At 41.9% G+C, this 14740-nt stretch overlaps 1 protein-coding gene across 2 annotated transcripts in view; it reads left to right on the forward strand.

Annotated features, from left to right (window-relative positions):
* Positions 1-14740, forward strand: part of FLT1 (fms related receptor tyrosine kinase 1) — a 198930-nt gene that overhangs the window by 48937 nt on the left and 135253 nt on the right. For both annotated transcript variants that reach the window (XM_065901623.1, XM_065901622.1), the window contains one exon: positions 11938-12062. In XM_065901623.1, coding sequence (XP_065757695.1) covers positions 11938-12062 — 125 coding nt within the window. The remainder of the gene's footprint in view (positions 1-11937; positions 12063-14740) is intronic.

The raw sequence follows: 14740 nt of genomic DNA on the forward strand, positions 1-14740 counted from the left end.
AACATAGAAATCAACTAAGCATCTTATGCAAACACCCAGTGAGCAAGGTTCTAGGGAGCCCGAGAAACTGTGCCCTTGTCTGCCTTTCTGGACTTAGAGTCTAGTCAGGTGTACCATCTCCCTGGCACTCCCCTCTTACTTAGATCTTCAACTAACTTACTTAGGTCTTAGCTATAAATTAAAGAGAAATTATTCTCCTTCAAGGCAGAATTTAATATTTACTTTTCCCTCTAATCAAAAGGAAAATTTCTGAGCTGGGGGGAGAGGTATGTGTGATGTCCACACAGCTAGAGCTGGATTCCATGGAGTTGCTGTGTGCACAGGACCACATGTCCTGATTTCGCCTTGTTTCTTGCTTCGTCTGGTATCTTCTCAATAAACATCAGTTGCCCGTGCACCATGTGCCCAGCCTCTGCTGGACACTGGGTTTAAATGATTGATTACCCCAGTTGCCTGACTGCTAGATGCGCACATTTCAAGGAGCAAATTCACAGAAGATGCAGGAAGAAGGGGAGGGGCTGAACCACTCTTCCTGTCCTCCTCTCTCCTAAGTCTTGGTCTTTTGTCTTCTCCTAATGTCCAACTTCAGAGAAGGCAATGGCATCCCACTCCAGTACTCTTGCCTGGAAAATCCCATGGACGGAGGAGCCTGGTAGGCTGCGGTCCATGGGGTCACGAAGAGTCAGACATGACTGAGCGACTTCACTTTCACTTTTCACTTTTATGCATTGGAGAAGGAAATGGCAACCCACTCCAGTGTTCTAGCCGGGAGAATCCCAGGGATGGGGTTGCACAGAGTCGGACATGACTAAAGTGACTTAGCAATAGCAGTAGCAATGTCCAACTTGCCCTTATGAGTGGACAAATGGGACTTCCAAATGAGATAAGGGAAAACTGTGTGCTTCTCTTTTGAAGGAAGGTAGGCAGTCAGGAAATAGCAACCCAATCCAGTGTTCTTGCCTGGAGAATCCCAGGGACAGGGGGGCCTGGTGGGCTGCCATCTATGGGGTCGCACAGAGTTGGATGCGACAGAGCGACTTAGCGGCAGCAGCAGCAGGCAGTCAGGAAAGAGCTTTTTTGATCTTGTATCACACAAATAATATATTCATGTTTAGTTTTAGGATAGCATCCTGAGTCTGAAATATGGTGCCCTGTCTCTGCTTATCTTGCTGTAATAGAAACATTTGTGTACAGTCTCTTGTAGATGGCAGAGCCTGGCACTGATATTCCTACGTCAGCCATAGAGGAGATTATCTCACTTCTGAATCTGGGTGGGTAGTGAATTACAGCTGAGGTTTTACTTGTTCACTTGGATAACCAGCATGACTCACTAGGAAATACTGTGATACTGAATAGATACATCAGTCAAAGAACCTCCTGGCTGAAGGAAGACAGAGATGTCTCACTATGTTCCCCACAGACCCGGGACTACCAAGTGGGAACTAAACTAGGTATTTACAATCAGGATGGTTTTGTCATGGGAGAAAATTTTTTGTGAGTGGCTTCCTCAAATGCAAAGAGTAGTGGGAGAGAAAGGTTGGAGGGACACTATAAGATAAGGTAGTCAGCACTGAATGATCTCCGGTTACAGAAAACAGGGGGTCACCTATTCCTGAGATAGACCCCAGAGTTCTGTTCTCTTTCAAATTAAGTGTTTTGAGATATTCACATACCATATAATTCACCCATTTAAATTGTATAATTTAATGGAAAAGATGCTGATGCTGAGAAAGATTGAGAGCAGGAGGAGAAAGGGGCAACACAGAATGAGATGGTTGGATGGCATCATTGACTCCACGGACATGAGTTTGAGCAAATTCTGGGAGATAATTAAGGACAGGGAAGCCTGGAGTGCTGCAGTCCATGGGGGTCGCAAAGAGCCGGCCATAATGGAGCAACCGAACAACAAAAATGGTCTTTAGCACATAGACAGACATATGCAACCATCACTACAGTCAATTTCAGAACCCTTCATTATCTCAGAAAGAATCTCTGTACCTTTTAGCTGTCACCCTTTACCCTTCTATACTCTCTGCCCTAAGCAAACACTGACCTACTTTCAGTCCTTGTAGATTTGCCTATTCTGGGTATTTCATATAAACAGAATAATAAAATATGGGGCACTTTATTATTAAATATATAAATATGTGCTGGCTTCTTGCACTCAGCATATGTCAGGGTTCATTCATGTTGTACCAAGTATAAGCACTTCATTTCTTTTTATTGCCAAATAATATTCCACTGTATTGTATGGGTCTCCCACATTTTAGCCGTCCATTTATCAGTAGATGGACGTAGGAATTGTTTCCATCTTTGGGCTGTTATGAATAATGCTTCAGTGAACAGTCATATGCTAGTTCTTTTGTGGAACAGATTTTCATCCTCTAGGGTACATACCTAAGGGAGGAAGTACCAGGTCATATGTAAGCATAATTGTATGTTTAACCATTTGAAGAACTGCCAGACTGTGTTCCAAAGCGGCTATCTTATGTTCCCACCAGCAGCACATGAGAGTTCCAGTTTCTCCAAGTCCTTGCCAGTACTTGTACCCTGTCTTTTCATCACTGTCCTAGTGGATTTGAGGCAGTATCTCCTTGTGGATTTGGTGTGCATTTCTCTGATGGCTCATGATGCTGAGCATCTTTTCATGTGCTTATTGATTATTTGTACCTCTTCTTTGAAGAAATGTCTTTTCAGATCTCTTTTCCATTTTTTAATTGGATTATTTGTTACCAAGTTGTAAGAGTTCTTCAATTTTTTATTAGATTATATATTAATATATTTTATGTAGTTACATATTCTAAATATGTATTATAAAAATATTTTTATGTTCTAGACATAAAATTTAGAGGTATCAATGTTAAGATGTGCTATGCTTAATTGCTTAGTCCTGTCTGACTCTTTGCTACTCATTGGACTATAGCCACCCAGGCTCCTATGTCCATGGGATTCTCCAGGCAAGAATACTAGAATGGGTGTCATTTCCTTCCATAGGGGATCTTCCACACCCAGGGATCAAACTTGAGTCTCCTGTGTCTCCTGCATCACAGGCAGCTTCTGTATATCTAGATTCTAATATATTCTAGATATATAAATATTTCTGTATTCTAGATACAAATCTTTTATCAGATATATACTTTGCAAATATTTTCTCTCATTCTGTTCGTTCTTTTTTCACTTGCCTGATGGTATTCTTTGAAGCACAAAAGTTTAAGCTTTTGAGGAGGTCCAATTGATCTACTTTTTTCTTTTGTTGCTTATATTATGTATAAGAATCCAGTGTCAAGTCTGAGATCATGCAGATTTACCTTTATGGTTTCTTTTAAAAGTTGTATAGTTTTAGCTCTTAAATTTAAGCCTTTGACACATTTTTGAGTTCATATTTACATATGGTTTGATGTAAAGGCCCTCTATTATTTTGTGTGTAGAGTTGCTCCAGCATCATTTATTGAAAAGACTGATCTTTCCCCATTGAATGGTCTTGGCAGCCTGGTTGAAAACCAACAGACCATGGACTCAAGGGCTTATTTACGAACTCTTAGTTCTACTTCACTGATCTGTATGTCTGTCCTTATGCCAGTACCACACTGTCTTAATCATGGTTGTTTACAGTTTTAGTAGTAACTTTTGAAATTGAAAAGTGTGAGTCCTCCGATTGTTCTTTTTCAAGGTTGTTTTGGCTCTTCTGGGTCCCTTTCAATTGTAAATTTTAGCATCAACCTGTGTTTCTACTAAGTCATCTGGCATTCTGATAGGGATTGCAGTGAATCCATGGATCAATTTGAGGAACACTGCCATCTTAACAATATTAAGTCTTCCAATTCATGAACATAGGTGGTATTTTCATTTATTTACTTCATTTCTTTCCTCAGTGTTTTTGTGGTTTGCAAAATACAAGCTTCACACTTCTTTTGTTAAATATATTCCTGAGTATTTTATTCTGTTTTGATGCTGTTATAAATAAAACTTTTTTATTTCATTTTCAGATTTTTCATTGAAAGTACATAGAAGTATATAATACTTTTGCATATTGATCTTGAATCCTGAAATCTTGCTGAACTCATTTACTAGTTCCAATTCATAGTTTTTTTTTTTTTTTTTTTTTTTAGTGGACTCCTTAGGATTTTCTATATACAAGATCATGTCATTTGAAAACAGAGAAAATTTCTTCTTTTCAAATCTGGATGCCTTTTATTTCTTTCTCTTGCTGAATTGCTCTAGCTGGAATGTTTATTGCAGCATTATTCATAATAACCATTGAAGCCCTAGTACAGTGCTGAATAGAAGTGGTAAGAGTGGACAACCTTGTCTTGTTCCTAATCTTAGGGGGAAAGCATCCAGTATTTTATTATTAAGAGTGTTGTTAGCTGTTAAGTTTTTTTTGTATATCAGATTGAGGAAATGCCCTTCTATTCCTAGTTTTTTGAGTGTGTGCGTGCGTGTGTTTTGTTGTGAAAGGGGTTTAAATTTTTTAAATTTATTTTTTTAATTAAAAGATAATCACTTTACAGAACTTCTTTGTTTTCTGTCAAACCTCAACATGAATCAGCCATAGGTGTACACATGTCCCCGCCCTCCTGAACCTCCCTCCCATCTCCCTCCCCATCCCACCCCTCTAGGTTGGTACAAAGACCCTGTTTGAGTTTCCTGAGACATATAGCAAATTCCCGTTGGCCATCTATTTTACATGTGGTAATGTAAGCTTCCATGTTACGCCCTCCATACATTTTACCCTGTCCTCCCCTCTCCCCATGTCCATAAGTGTGTTCTATATGTCTGTTTCTCCATTGCTGCCCTGCAAATAAATTCTTTGGTACTATCTTTCTAGATTCCATATATATATATATATATATATATATATATATATATATATATATATGCGTTGTATATGATATTTATCTTTCTCTTTTTGACTTACTTCACTCTGTATAATAGGCTCTAGGTTCATCCACCTCTTTAGAACTGACTCAAATGTGTTCCTTTTTATGGCTGAGTAATAGTCCATTGTATATATGTACCACATCTTCTTTATCCATTCATCTTTCAGTGGACATCTAGGTTGCTTTCATGTTCCAGATATTGTAAATAGTGCTGCAGTGAACATTGGGGTACATGTGTCTTTTTCAATTTTGGTTTCCTCAGGCTATATGCCTAGGAGTGGGATTGCTGGGTCATATGGTGGTTTTATTCCTAGCTTTTTAAGAAATCTCCTTACCGTCCTCCATAAGGGTTTGGATTTTGTCAAATACTTTTCCTGTGCCTAATGAAAGGATCATGTGATTTTGTTTCTTATTCCACTGATATTGTATATTAATGACATTGACTGGTTGTTGGATGTTAAATCAATCTTGCATTCCTGGAACACCCACTCTGCCAGGTGCATAATTCTTTTATAGATGTTGGGTTTGCTGGAAATTGAGCTTTTTTTGCATCCACATTCATAAAAAATATTGACCTGTTTTTCATTTGTGATGTCTTTGGTTTTGGTATCCGGGTAACACTGGCTTCATAAAATGAATTGGGAAGTTTTCCCTTTTGTTCTTTTAGAAAAATTTGTGAAGAATTGGTGTTCATTCTTTAGATATTTAATAGAATTCACTTGTTTTCTGGGCCTGAGTTTTCCTTTGTGGGCAGTGTTTTGATGACTGATTCAATCTCTTTTCTTATAGGTATATTCAGTTTGTCTGTTCCTTTTGAGTTAGTTTCAGTAGTTTATGTTTTTCTAGGAACCTATTTATTTCATCTGTTATCTAATTTATTGGCATACAATTATTTTATTCCTTTATAATTCTTTTTATTTTAGTAATGTTGATAGTAATATCTACTGTTTCTTTTCTGATCTTATTAATTTGTCTTTCCTCCTCTTTTCCTGGCTTGTCTGTCAAAAGGTTTATCAATTGTGTTTATTTTTTCAAAGAACTAGCTTTTGGATTTGTGAATTTTTTTCTAATGGTTTTTTGGACATGACTTAGTGACTGAACAAGTTTCTTTCACTTACTGGTTTCTAATTTCATTCCACTGTAGTCAAAGAACATACTTTGTATTATTTTTATCTTTTTAAATTTATTGAAGTTTGTTTTATGGCCTAGTGTATAGTCTATCCTAGGGAATGTTCTGTGTGCATTTGAGAAGAGTGTGTATCCTGCTGTGATGGGTTCTGTTTATGTCTGTTAGGTCTAGTTGGCTATCTGTGTTGTTCAAGTTCTTTATTTCCTTTTCAGCCATCTCTCTAGTTATGTCCATTATTGTAAGTAAGGTATTGAAATCTTCATCTATTATTGTTGAATTTTCTATTCTTCAATCCTGTCAGTTTTTCCTTCCTGTATTTTAGTGCTCTGTTGCTAGTTGCATATATGTTTATAATTGTTATATCTTCATATATATTTATAATTATTATATCTTCCTGCTGAACGCTATCATTATTACAAAATGCCCTCTTTACCTCTGGTAATGGTTTTTGTTTTAGTCTATTTTATCTAATATTTAGCAACTGAACAACAATAGTTACTTATCTAATATTAGTATAGCTATTTCAGCTTTCTTGTGGTTGCTCCAGAGCTCTGTCTTGAATTCTCAAAAGCTTTGGTGGACAGCTAAAGTCAAAAGTGCGATGTGAAAACTCTCATTTCTAGATAGGATCCTTTTCATGGTGTTGGTTAATTACCTTCTCATCCTCTTCACTTCATCCTCAATAAATTAAAATCACATCCTCCTTGAAAATAATTAGGAGTCCTCATGACCAGGACTTAAGAGTTAAGGTAAATGAAATTAAAGGGAAAAGAAATCAAGAAAAAGTTTATGAAAGTCATGGGAATGAACAAGTACTCGGAAATAAGATGTTTACTCTTGAACTCCTCTTCAGTCTGAAAAACCCCCTAAAATCCTTGGGCCATTCACTTGCTCCACACGCCATAGAAGAGCTCCTAGGTGATGCCCTTGGGAAATAGACTGGCACGAAGCTTGCCATGCTGGGACCTGTGTGTCTGTGTGCCCTGATATGCCAGAGTGATTACAGATTTCAAAAGGAAAAAACACATTGAAAAAGTAGGTATAATACGACTCTGAGCAAGGGTCCCTGTTGCATCTTCCTCTGTGCCCGAGCCTGCCCATTGTCCGGAAGGATGACAGCCCAGCTACTCCTACTGGATGAGAAAACCTCATTCTGTGCCAGCTTCCTGTCACTGCTGTGAGTTCTGAGAGTTCAGAGAGGGGAGGGTGGTGTGACCTCCCTGCCTCTGGGTGTGGCCTGAGTCCCTGGTGACACTGTGTCTGCACCGCGGGTACACCGGCGGTCTCCAGAGCAGCTCTTCCTCACTCTTTCAACAACCAGCCCCTTTGGTCTCAGGAAACCACTCCACGGAGCTGGCTGGGTTTAGAAGTCGTTTTTAATTTTGTGACAAAGACAAATGCATCCTATGGGAGTAGTAAGTGGTTTTACTGGTGATATTAATGGAACCGTGACCTCTTCTGTATCTGTGGTCATACAAAACAAAAAATGTTTGTATTATAATATGTCAGGCAAGTTCATTCTTAGCCCTTCCTTGAAGCAAATTGCAGAGGAAATATACTATTAATAAGCCTGGAGAGTAGTGTGTGTGTGTCTGTAGGCATAAGTTCATTTGTAAACATAGTGGATTTATAAGGCCAATAGCTATCATGAAATTCAAGTGTTCAAGGGATCCAGAGCGAACAAGGGCAAGATGAAATTCAACGGCATGTTGCATTAGCTGCTTTTGTTTTCTTTTGGGATTGGCATTCATTAGACTAAAAATGACTACACCAAGGTTTACTGTTTCCTCAGGAACGTTTTATGCCAGTATCCTTTGTTGAAAATGGTTGTTTAAGGAGACAGTAAATTAAATGTGAAGGATTTACAATTTAGTTACATGAATTAAACTATTTCCTGGTGTTTGTGTTTACCTTGGGACTCACAAAGGAGATAAAAATATAGACTCACAGGAGGAAGGAAAGGAATTGATCGAATCCCAGTAGTCCTGCCTGGATGTCCAGCTCAGCAGTTTTATTCAGGGGAGGAATTTTGTGCTGATAAGTGAATCTTTGTCTCCGTATAATTAACTCTTCCTCTCTACAGATGCTACTACACTCACTGAGCCTTCCTAATAGACATATAACTATTAATGTGATAGTTAATGTCTCCTAGTATACTGGACAAAACTGATGTAAATCACATGCAAAATTTATAGTTTTCCTCAAGTAAAAATGCTTTAGACATTGAGATTTACATGCAACGATTTACAATGTTATTGTAAAATCATACATGCTCATTCTAGAAAATCTGACAAAAACAGAAGGGCTTTTCTGGTGACTCAGTGGTAAAAAATCTGCCTGCAATGCAGGAAACACAGGAGACTCAGATTCGATCCCTGGGTTGGGAAGATCCCCTGGAGGAGTAAATGGCAACCCACTCCAGTATTCTTGCCTGGGAAATCCCATGGACAGAGGAGCCTGGCAGGCTACAGTTCATGGGGTCACAAAGAAAATAATAACAACTCGTAATACTCAAAGGGAATCATGGCTCACATTTTAGTGTATTTGTTTTGCCTTTTTTTATGCCATTATATGAATATAAATTTGTACTTTTTGTAGTTTAGATCTTGAGTATAATTTATGATTTTCATATATCCTAACCCCCCCCTTTCTCAAGTTCAAATTTCTCATAATGAGAAAATTAATGGCTAACACACACACATCTGCCAGGTACCATTCCAAACACTTTATATGTATGAATTCATGTCACCCTCAAGACAGGTATTACAGATGAGGGATGGAATTGGTGAAATGCTTTGCCCACAGTCTCACTGCTAGTAAGGGGCAGAGCTGGGACTCGAACCCTGGCTGTGAAGTGTGTGCTTTTTTTGTGTGTGTGTGGTCATGCAGCTCATCTTTCCTGGACTAGGATTTGAACTTGCGCCCTCACAGCAGTGAAAGCATGAGTCCTAACCACTGAAGTGAAGTGAAAGTCACTCAGTCATGTCCGACTCTTTGCAACCTCATGGACTGTCCAGTCTGCACTTGAATTTCTGCAGGCTGGAATACTGGGTTGGGTAGCTGTTCCCTTCTCCAGTGGATCTTCCCAATCAAGGGATCGAACCTAGGTCTCCCACATTGCAGGCAGATTCTTTACCAGCCGAGTCACAAGGGAAGCCCAAGAATACTGGAGTGGGTCACTGGACAGCCCTAAATTCTCCTAACATGTACGATCTTAACCACAATCTATTGTCCCCCTCACTCCCCCAACTCTGAGCCTTGTCCTGAGTCTGTTCCAAAGGCACCCCCACCCCAGCCTCACCCCTTGGCGAGCATCCTCATCTGGGAATTCCTCCAACACTAGACCGTGTGACATCGCACATACTTGCCGCAGGGAACTGTGACAATCAACCTGTCTCTGTAAAACAATCGCCAACAACAGTGCTTCCTATGACGAGGGAGCGGGCTCTGATGAGGGGAGGTGGGGCAGGGAAGGAACCTTGGACTGGAGCTCAGAAGAAACTGGCCTCTGGGGTTTCTGTTCACAGCGAGACAACTCTCTGCACCTGTTCATGCCTCTCTCTTCTCATCTGTAAAATGACAGAGTTGGAGAGTAGTTCGTTGACTGGCTCATTCATTCATTTCATATGAGGCAGAGATGAATACCGTCTGTGTCTTCTCAGAAGTCATCATCCCATGTGTACCCAGGGAAGTCGTGTTTTAGGTGCTGTAACAGGAGAGTTCTAGGGCTGCTGGCAAAGCCCCTGAGGTGGGCTGGGATGGGAAGCAGGAAGGGCTGGCCCAGGAAGGCTTCCCAGGAGACCAGGAGGAATCGTTCAGGGGCTTCTGATCATCCAAGATGGGCTGTATCGATCGGGTCCCTCTAGGGTCCCCTCTGGTGTATGTCACACACCGCCATCTTCAGCGGGTTACAGCAAGGTCCCTTTTTGGTGGTAGTGGAGTGGGTCGGTGGGTGTGTGTGTGTGTTAAAACTACAGAACTTTATCATTTCACATTCTACACACTTGAGGTGGCGGCAGGGCCATGCCCCCCTGAAGCCTGTAGGGAGCCCCTGTTTGCCTCTCCTTACCTTCTGAGGGGGGCTGGCGACCTTCAGTGGCGCTCACCTCCAACTGCATTGCTCCGTCTTTGCCTTGTCTCCATGTGCGTTCTCCCTGGATGTCTCTCCTCACATGGCCATCATCTTATATGGACCCCAGGCCCATTGGACTAGGACCCCATCCTACATACCTGAAGTAACTATCGGCAGTGACCCTGCTTGACCCTAGTGAGGTCGCATTCTGCAGCGCTGGGGTTAGAACATATTGTTTGTGTGTGTGTCGGGCGGGGAGGGAGACACAGTTCATAACAATGTCTGTAGCCCCCATTCAGTCCAGGCAGCCATGGCCCCCGTTGTCTGTTCAGCATCCAGGATGATTCTGAACGGCGAGCAGGTGGGGGCCTGGGGAGAGTCTGCACAGGGCTTCTTTCCATCTGGGCAGGGAGGGCTGGGTCCAAGGGGAGAAGCTAAGAGCAGTGTTTCCTGAAGACATGGCTGTCCGGGGATTCCAAGGGCGAGATAGACTGCGAGAGTGTTTCTGAAAGAATATTCAGTCCTGTCAAGCTGCAGGGACGCCCAGCACATGGTTTGAGTCCTTCTGACCTCTGAGGTGGGCAAAATGCTGTCGACTGGGGAAAAAAAAAATCATAATGTGAGAGTCATGAGTTAAGTTTTACTGGGGTGAAATAAGGACTATAGTTTGGGAGACAGCATCTCAGATAGCTCTGAGAAACTGCTCCAAAGAGGCAGGAGGGAGGCAGGGAAGGTCAACATATGTGATTTTGGTGAAGGGTAAGTACATGCAGTCAAGCATATATTATTTTTTTGCAGAAGATTTCTGCTTGTCTTGAGGAGCAGATGTGACCAGGAAGGATTTTAGTGCTTTTTTAGATATGAGGAGATGCAAGAATTGGGCTCATAAAGTCAGCTCCTGAGAATATCTATCTGAAGACTGACTCTGCCCATTTTCCCCAGAGTGCCTCATTCCTGCTGTCTACCCTGAACTCCCTTCAGAGGGTGTTGAAGGTCAGCCCTGCAGAGGCACCTGATTTAATCCTTGCAGAGGTAGAAGGCAAGGCCGATTTGTAGTTGACAATGCCATGCTTTTAAGGGTGATCTCTTGGTGATTAGGTAAAGCCCTTTCCAGGTCTCCTCGCGAGCACTCACGCATGCTTTACTGTTCGTAGTCGTTCGGTGCAGGCTAAAGAACCAGACACACGTGCTTGTGAAATAAATGCAGTGTTCACCCTGCTTCTCCTGCCTTCACCCTACCCCCTCCCCTGAAGTAGTTCAGACCTTCTCGTTTTACTAGTTGGCCTTTAAGCTGCAGAAAGAGGTGGAGGCATGTTTCTGTCATTCAAATGGAAATCCTTTCTCCAACCTGACACCTTGGTCCCCCACTCTCCAGGAACATTTGTGCTCCTAAGACTGTGGACCCCTGCGCCCACCCTCTCTGACTTCTGACAAAGGCTCCGGAGGGCGCTTCCTGAGGCCCTTTGCAAAGCTGTGGGAAGACGTTTATGCAGAATATTCACCTTACTCTCACTCTGCACTTTTATGGCTTTTTCTCTGAGTGATCTAAACACCCCTCACCCCATCCCCCGGGTCACAATTTGCAAAGTAGGGACTGGGCCTCATAGGTGGGGGTGGGGGTGGTGTCTGCTGATTGAAGGCTGAGACCTGAATAAGGAATTCGGTTTCCTTAGAGAAGGATTCTGTATCTGGGCAGAAACACGGAGGGCCGGGTGAGAGAGAAGAATATGGGTGTATGGGGGTTACATGAATGGGAAGATGCATGGTGGTCCCCATGTTGCCTCACCAGCTTCAGTGTCTGGGTGTTCATTGTACAGTCATTTATGTGTGTGTGTTTTCATTTTCTTCTCATTCAGATACAGATAAACCTTTCTTAGAGATGCACAGTGAAATCCCTGAGATTATAAATATGACCGAAGGGAAGGAGGTGCTCATCCCCTGCCGGGTTTCGTCTCCCAGCATCAATGTTACTTTAAAAAAGGTAAAACTTCTCTCACATGCTCTTCACTGCAAGTGAGCAGAATGTATTGTGAGTTATTTTCTGTCTCTGGAATAGTTTGCTTACATACTTTTCTATAACAACTTTTTACTCAGAAGCCTGAGTGCTAGATGTTATACCCATGTGTGTATTTAAATGGAATAAGAGGATAATGTTCTGGGCATAAATCTATGTGAATCACAAAAGAACCAAAATCATGAAAATTTTTATATACTGCCACAAATTCAAGCGTCTGTAAATGTCAGAAAAACCAGTTCTCTGGCGTATACAAATTAATTATCCAGATTTGGGCTGAAGGCAGAACTGCCAGGCAGGATACCTGACTCTCCAGGCATCTGAGAACTGTTGCTTTGGTCTGAGATGGGAATTCCCTGATAACAAAAGGCTTATCTTTTGCCGGGCATCTAAACTTAACCTCTTAGGGGAAATAAAAAACTATAAATGAGGGTTTTCTTCATGTTATGTTGTAAATTGTGAGTGAAGAGAAGGAAAATGATTTCAAGTAAAATCTAATAAAGACAAAATCCCTAAAATGTGCCAAGCCAGGTATTTCAGCTGCAGTTACTTCAGGGGTAGTGCTAAGTCTGAGAATTAGATAAAAACTCCCCAAATGGAAAACCGCAGTGAATCCTGGGTGCTTAGAGCTTAGGAAAAGTGAACGCTGTCTAAGGCATCTCCTGGCACTGCCCATCATATGGAGGTAGGGACTCAGGTGGTGATGGTAGTCAAATTGGAAGAATTCAGAGTGATTTTCAGTATCACCTATTGACCCTGAATCCTGAAATGTGATGAGGTATCTCCCTGTCTTCTTGCCTTGCATTCACTCCCCTATGTTGTGGAGTTACATCTTCAATATGGTCCATCAGTGACAGCTCATGGCTTCCATTACACTGGGTACCATTGCCAGGAAATATAAAATCGTGGTAGATGAGGTGGAAACCCCAGAGGAGTCAAACTCAGTCAGTGGAAGAAAAAACTGAGGTTCCCAGAGAGTGAGGGGCTTTTGGGGCCACATGGAGCGTTATAGCCCATGTTCTGTCCTCTGCTCCTGTGCTCCTCCATCCTTTGCTGATGGTTTCGTTTGCATAGGTGCAGAGTGGACCAGAGTGGTTCAGAGCAGAGGCTGGGATCATACAGCCTGGATTCTTCCTCCCCTCCCTGTCCACTTCCCTGCCAGATAGACGGGCAAGTTATCAGACCTCCCTCCACAGCAGTGGCCTCACCAGAGAGATGGGAGAGTTACAGGAGCACCCCTTTACCTTGACTGTCAGGAAGGCTACGTGAGGTGCTTGGAAGACACTTAGAACCTTGCCTGGCACAGGCAAGCCCATTCATGGGTTACTATCCGTGTTATATATCTAACAGTTTAATGCCCAGTAATCAATGTATTATCAAGTGATGCTTTCAAGAGCCTGGCATTACTCCCCTTAGTCCAAGATGATAACTGCTCTGTGATGAAATGGAGCAAACCATGGGGATATGAAACTTCTCGTTTCATGTAAGCCCCTTGCCTTCAGGGCCTAATGCAGGTTGCTTGTCTGTGAGGAATTTTCCCGAATTCTCACCTGCAAGCATTTCAGAAAGGAAAGCTTATTTTCTTGGTTTTCCCACCCAGCTCTATGATACAAAAGAAAAGAGTGAGAGAAGCATAAAATTCTAACAAGGACTTTGGTATATCATATATATGTATAGAAAATATTCTAACCTATTACATATATGTGCTGGCATGACATTACCATGAGGTCTTTCCCTTCCTCTTCTCTTCCCGGCCCTCTCTAGTTTGCTGCCCCTTCCCTCTCCCTCCTCCCTGCCTGCTTCAGTGGAACCCTGGTCAGCTGGTGACACTTCCCTGTGTCTTGCAAGGCTTCTTCCCTACTGTCTTGCAAGGCTGCCCATCGTCTGCGTCTTTAGGACACACACAGCGATTGCCACAGCTGATGAGCTTTGTAGTCTTTTGCTGTTTTAGCTCTTGTCAGCCAGACATAAAGTGGCTTTGTCAGTAAACTACAACTAGTGGCAGTCATGGATAGATGAGAGTAAGAGACACACTTCAGAGGACAACTGAATGTATTTTTTGGTGGTGCAGAGAAAGCCCATCAGCCAACCTTTCTTTTAGATTCAGCACATACTTATTTTCTCGTGTTTTTAAAGCATTTCTTATGTTTTCAAGCATTGATAGATTTCAATCTCCGTTGTCAATTTTTCTGAGATTTTCCTTTTAATAGTTTGCACCAAGTTAGAAAAGAAGGTTCTTTCTCCTGCTCCCCTCCCAACCCCCCTGCCAGGGAATGCAGAGCATTCCCAAGTTTACAAGTAGCCTCCTAATGTACTAAAACATGAAATGCATCCTTTAATTGCTTTCAGTTCTTCATAAACAGGATGCAGTTCATCTCAAACCCACGTAAGGCTCTAGGGACATGCACCAGTTGTGGACATACACTCACTGGGAGAGGCAGCTAGTACTTTTGAAACAGAAATCTCTGCCATCAGGTCTGCCATCCCAGTCTGATTTGCTCCTTCCACAAGCAGTATACTTGTGGATCAATGGATAGAGCGGTATAAGGTGGTGTGTACTTTTAAAAAGAAGACAGAGAAGACTTGAGCTTCTTTATGGCAGTTAATGCTATGAATCTTTATAATCTGTTGTGAGAAGGTGATCT

Source organism: Muntiacus reevesi, chromosome 11 (assembly GCF_963930625.1).
Source record: "Muntiacus reevesi chromosome 11, mMunRee1.1, whole genome shotgun sequence".
NCBI lineage: Eukaryota > Metazoa > Chordata > Mammalia > Artiodactyla > Cervidae > Muntiacus > Muntiacus reevesi.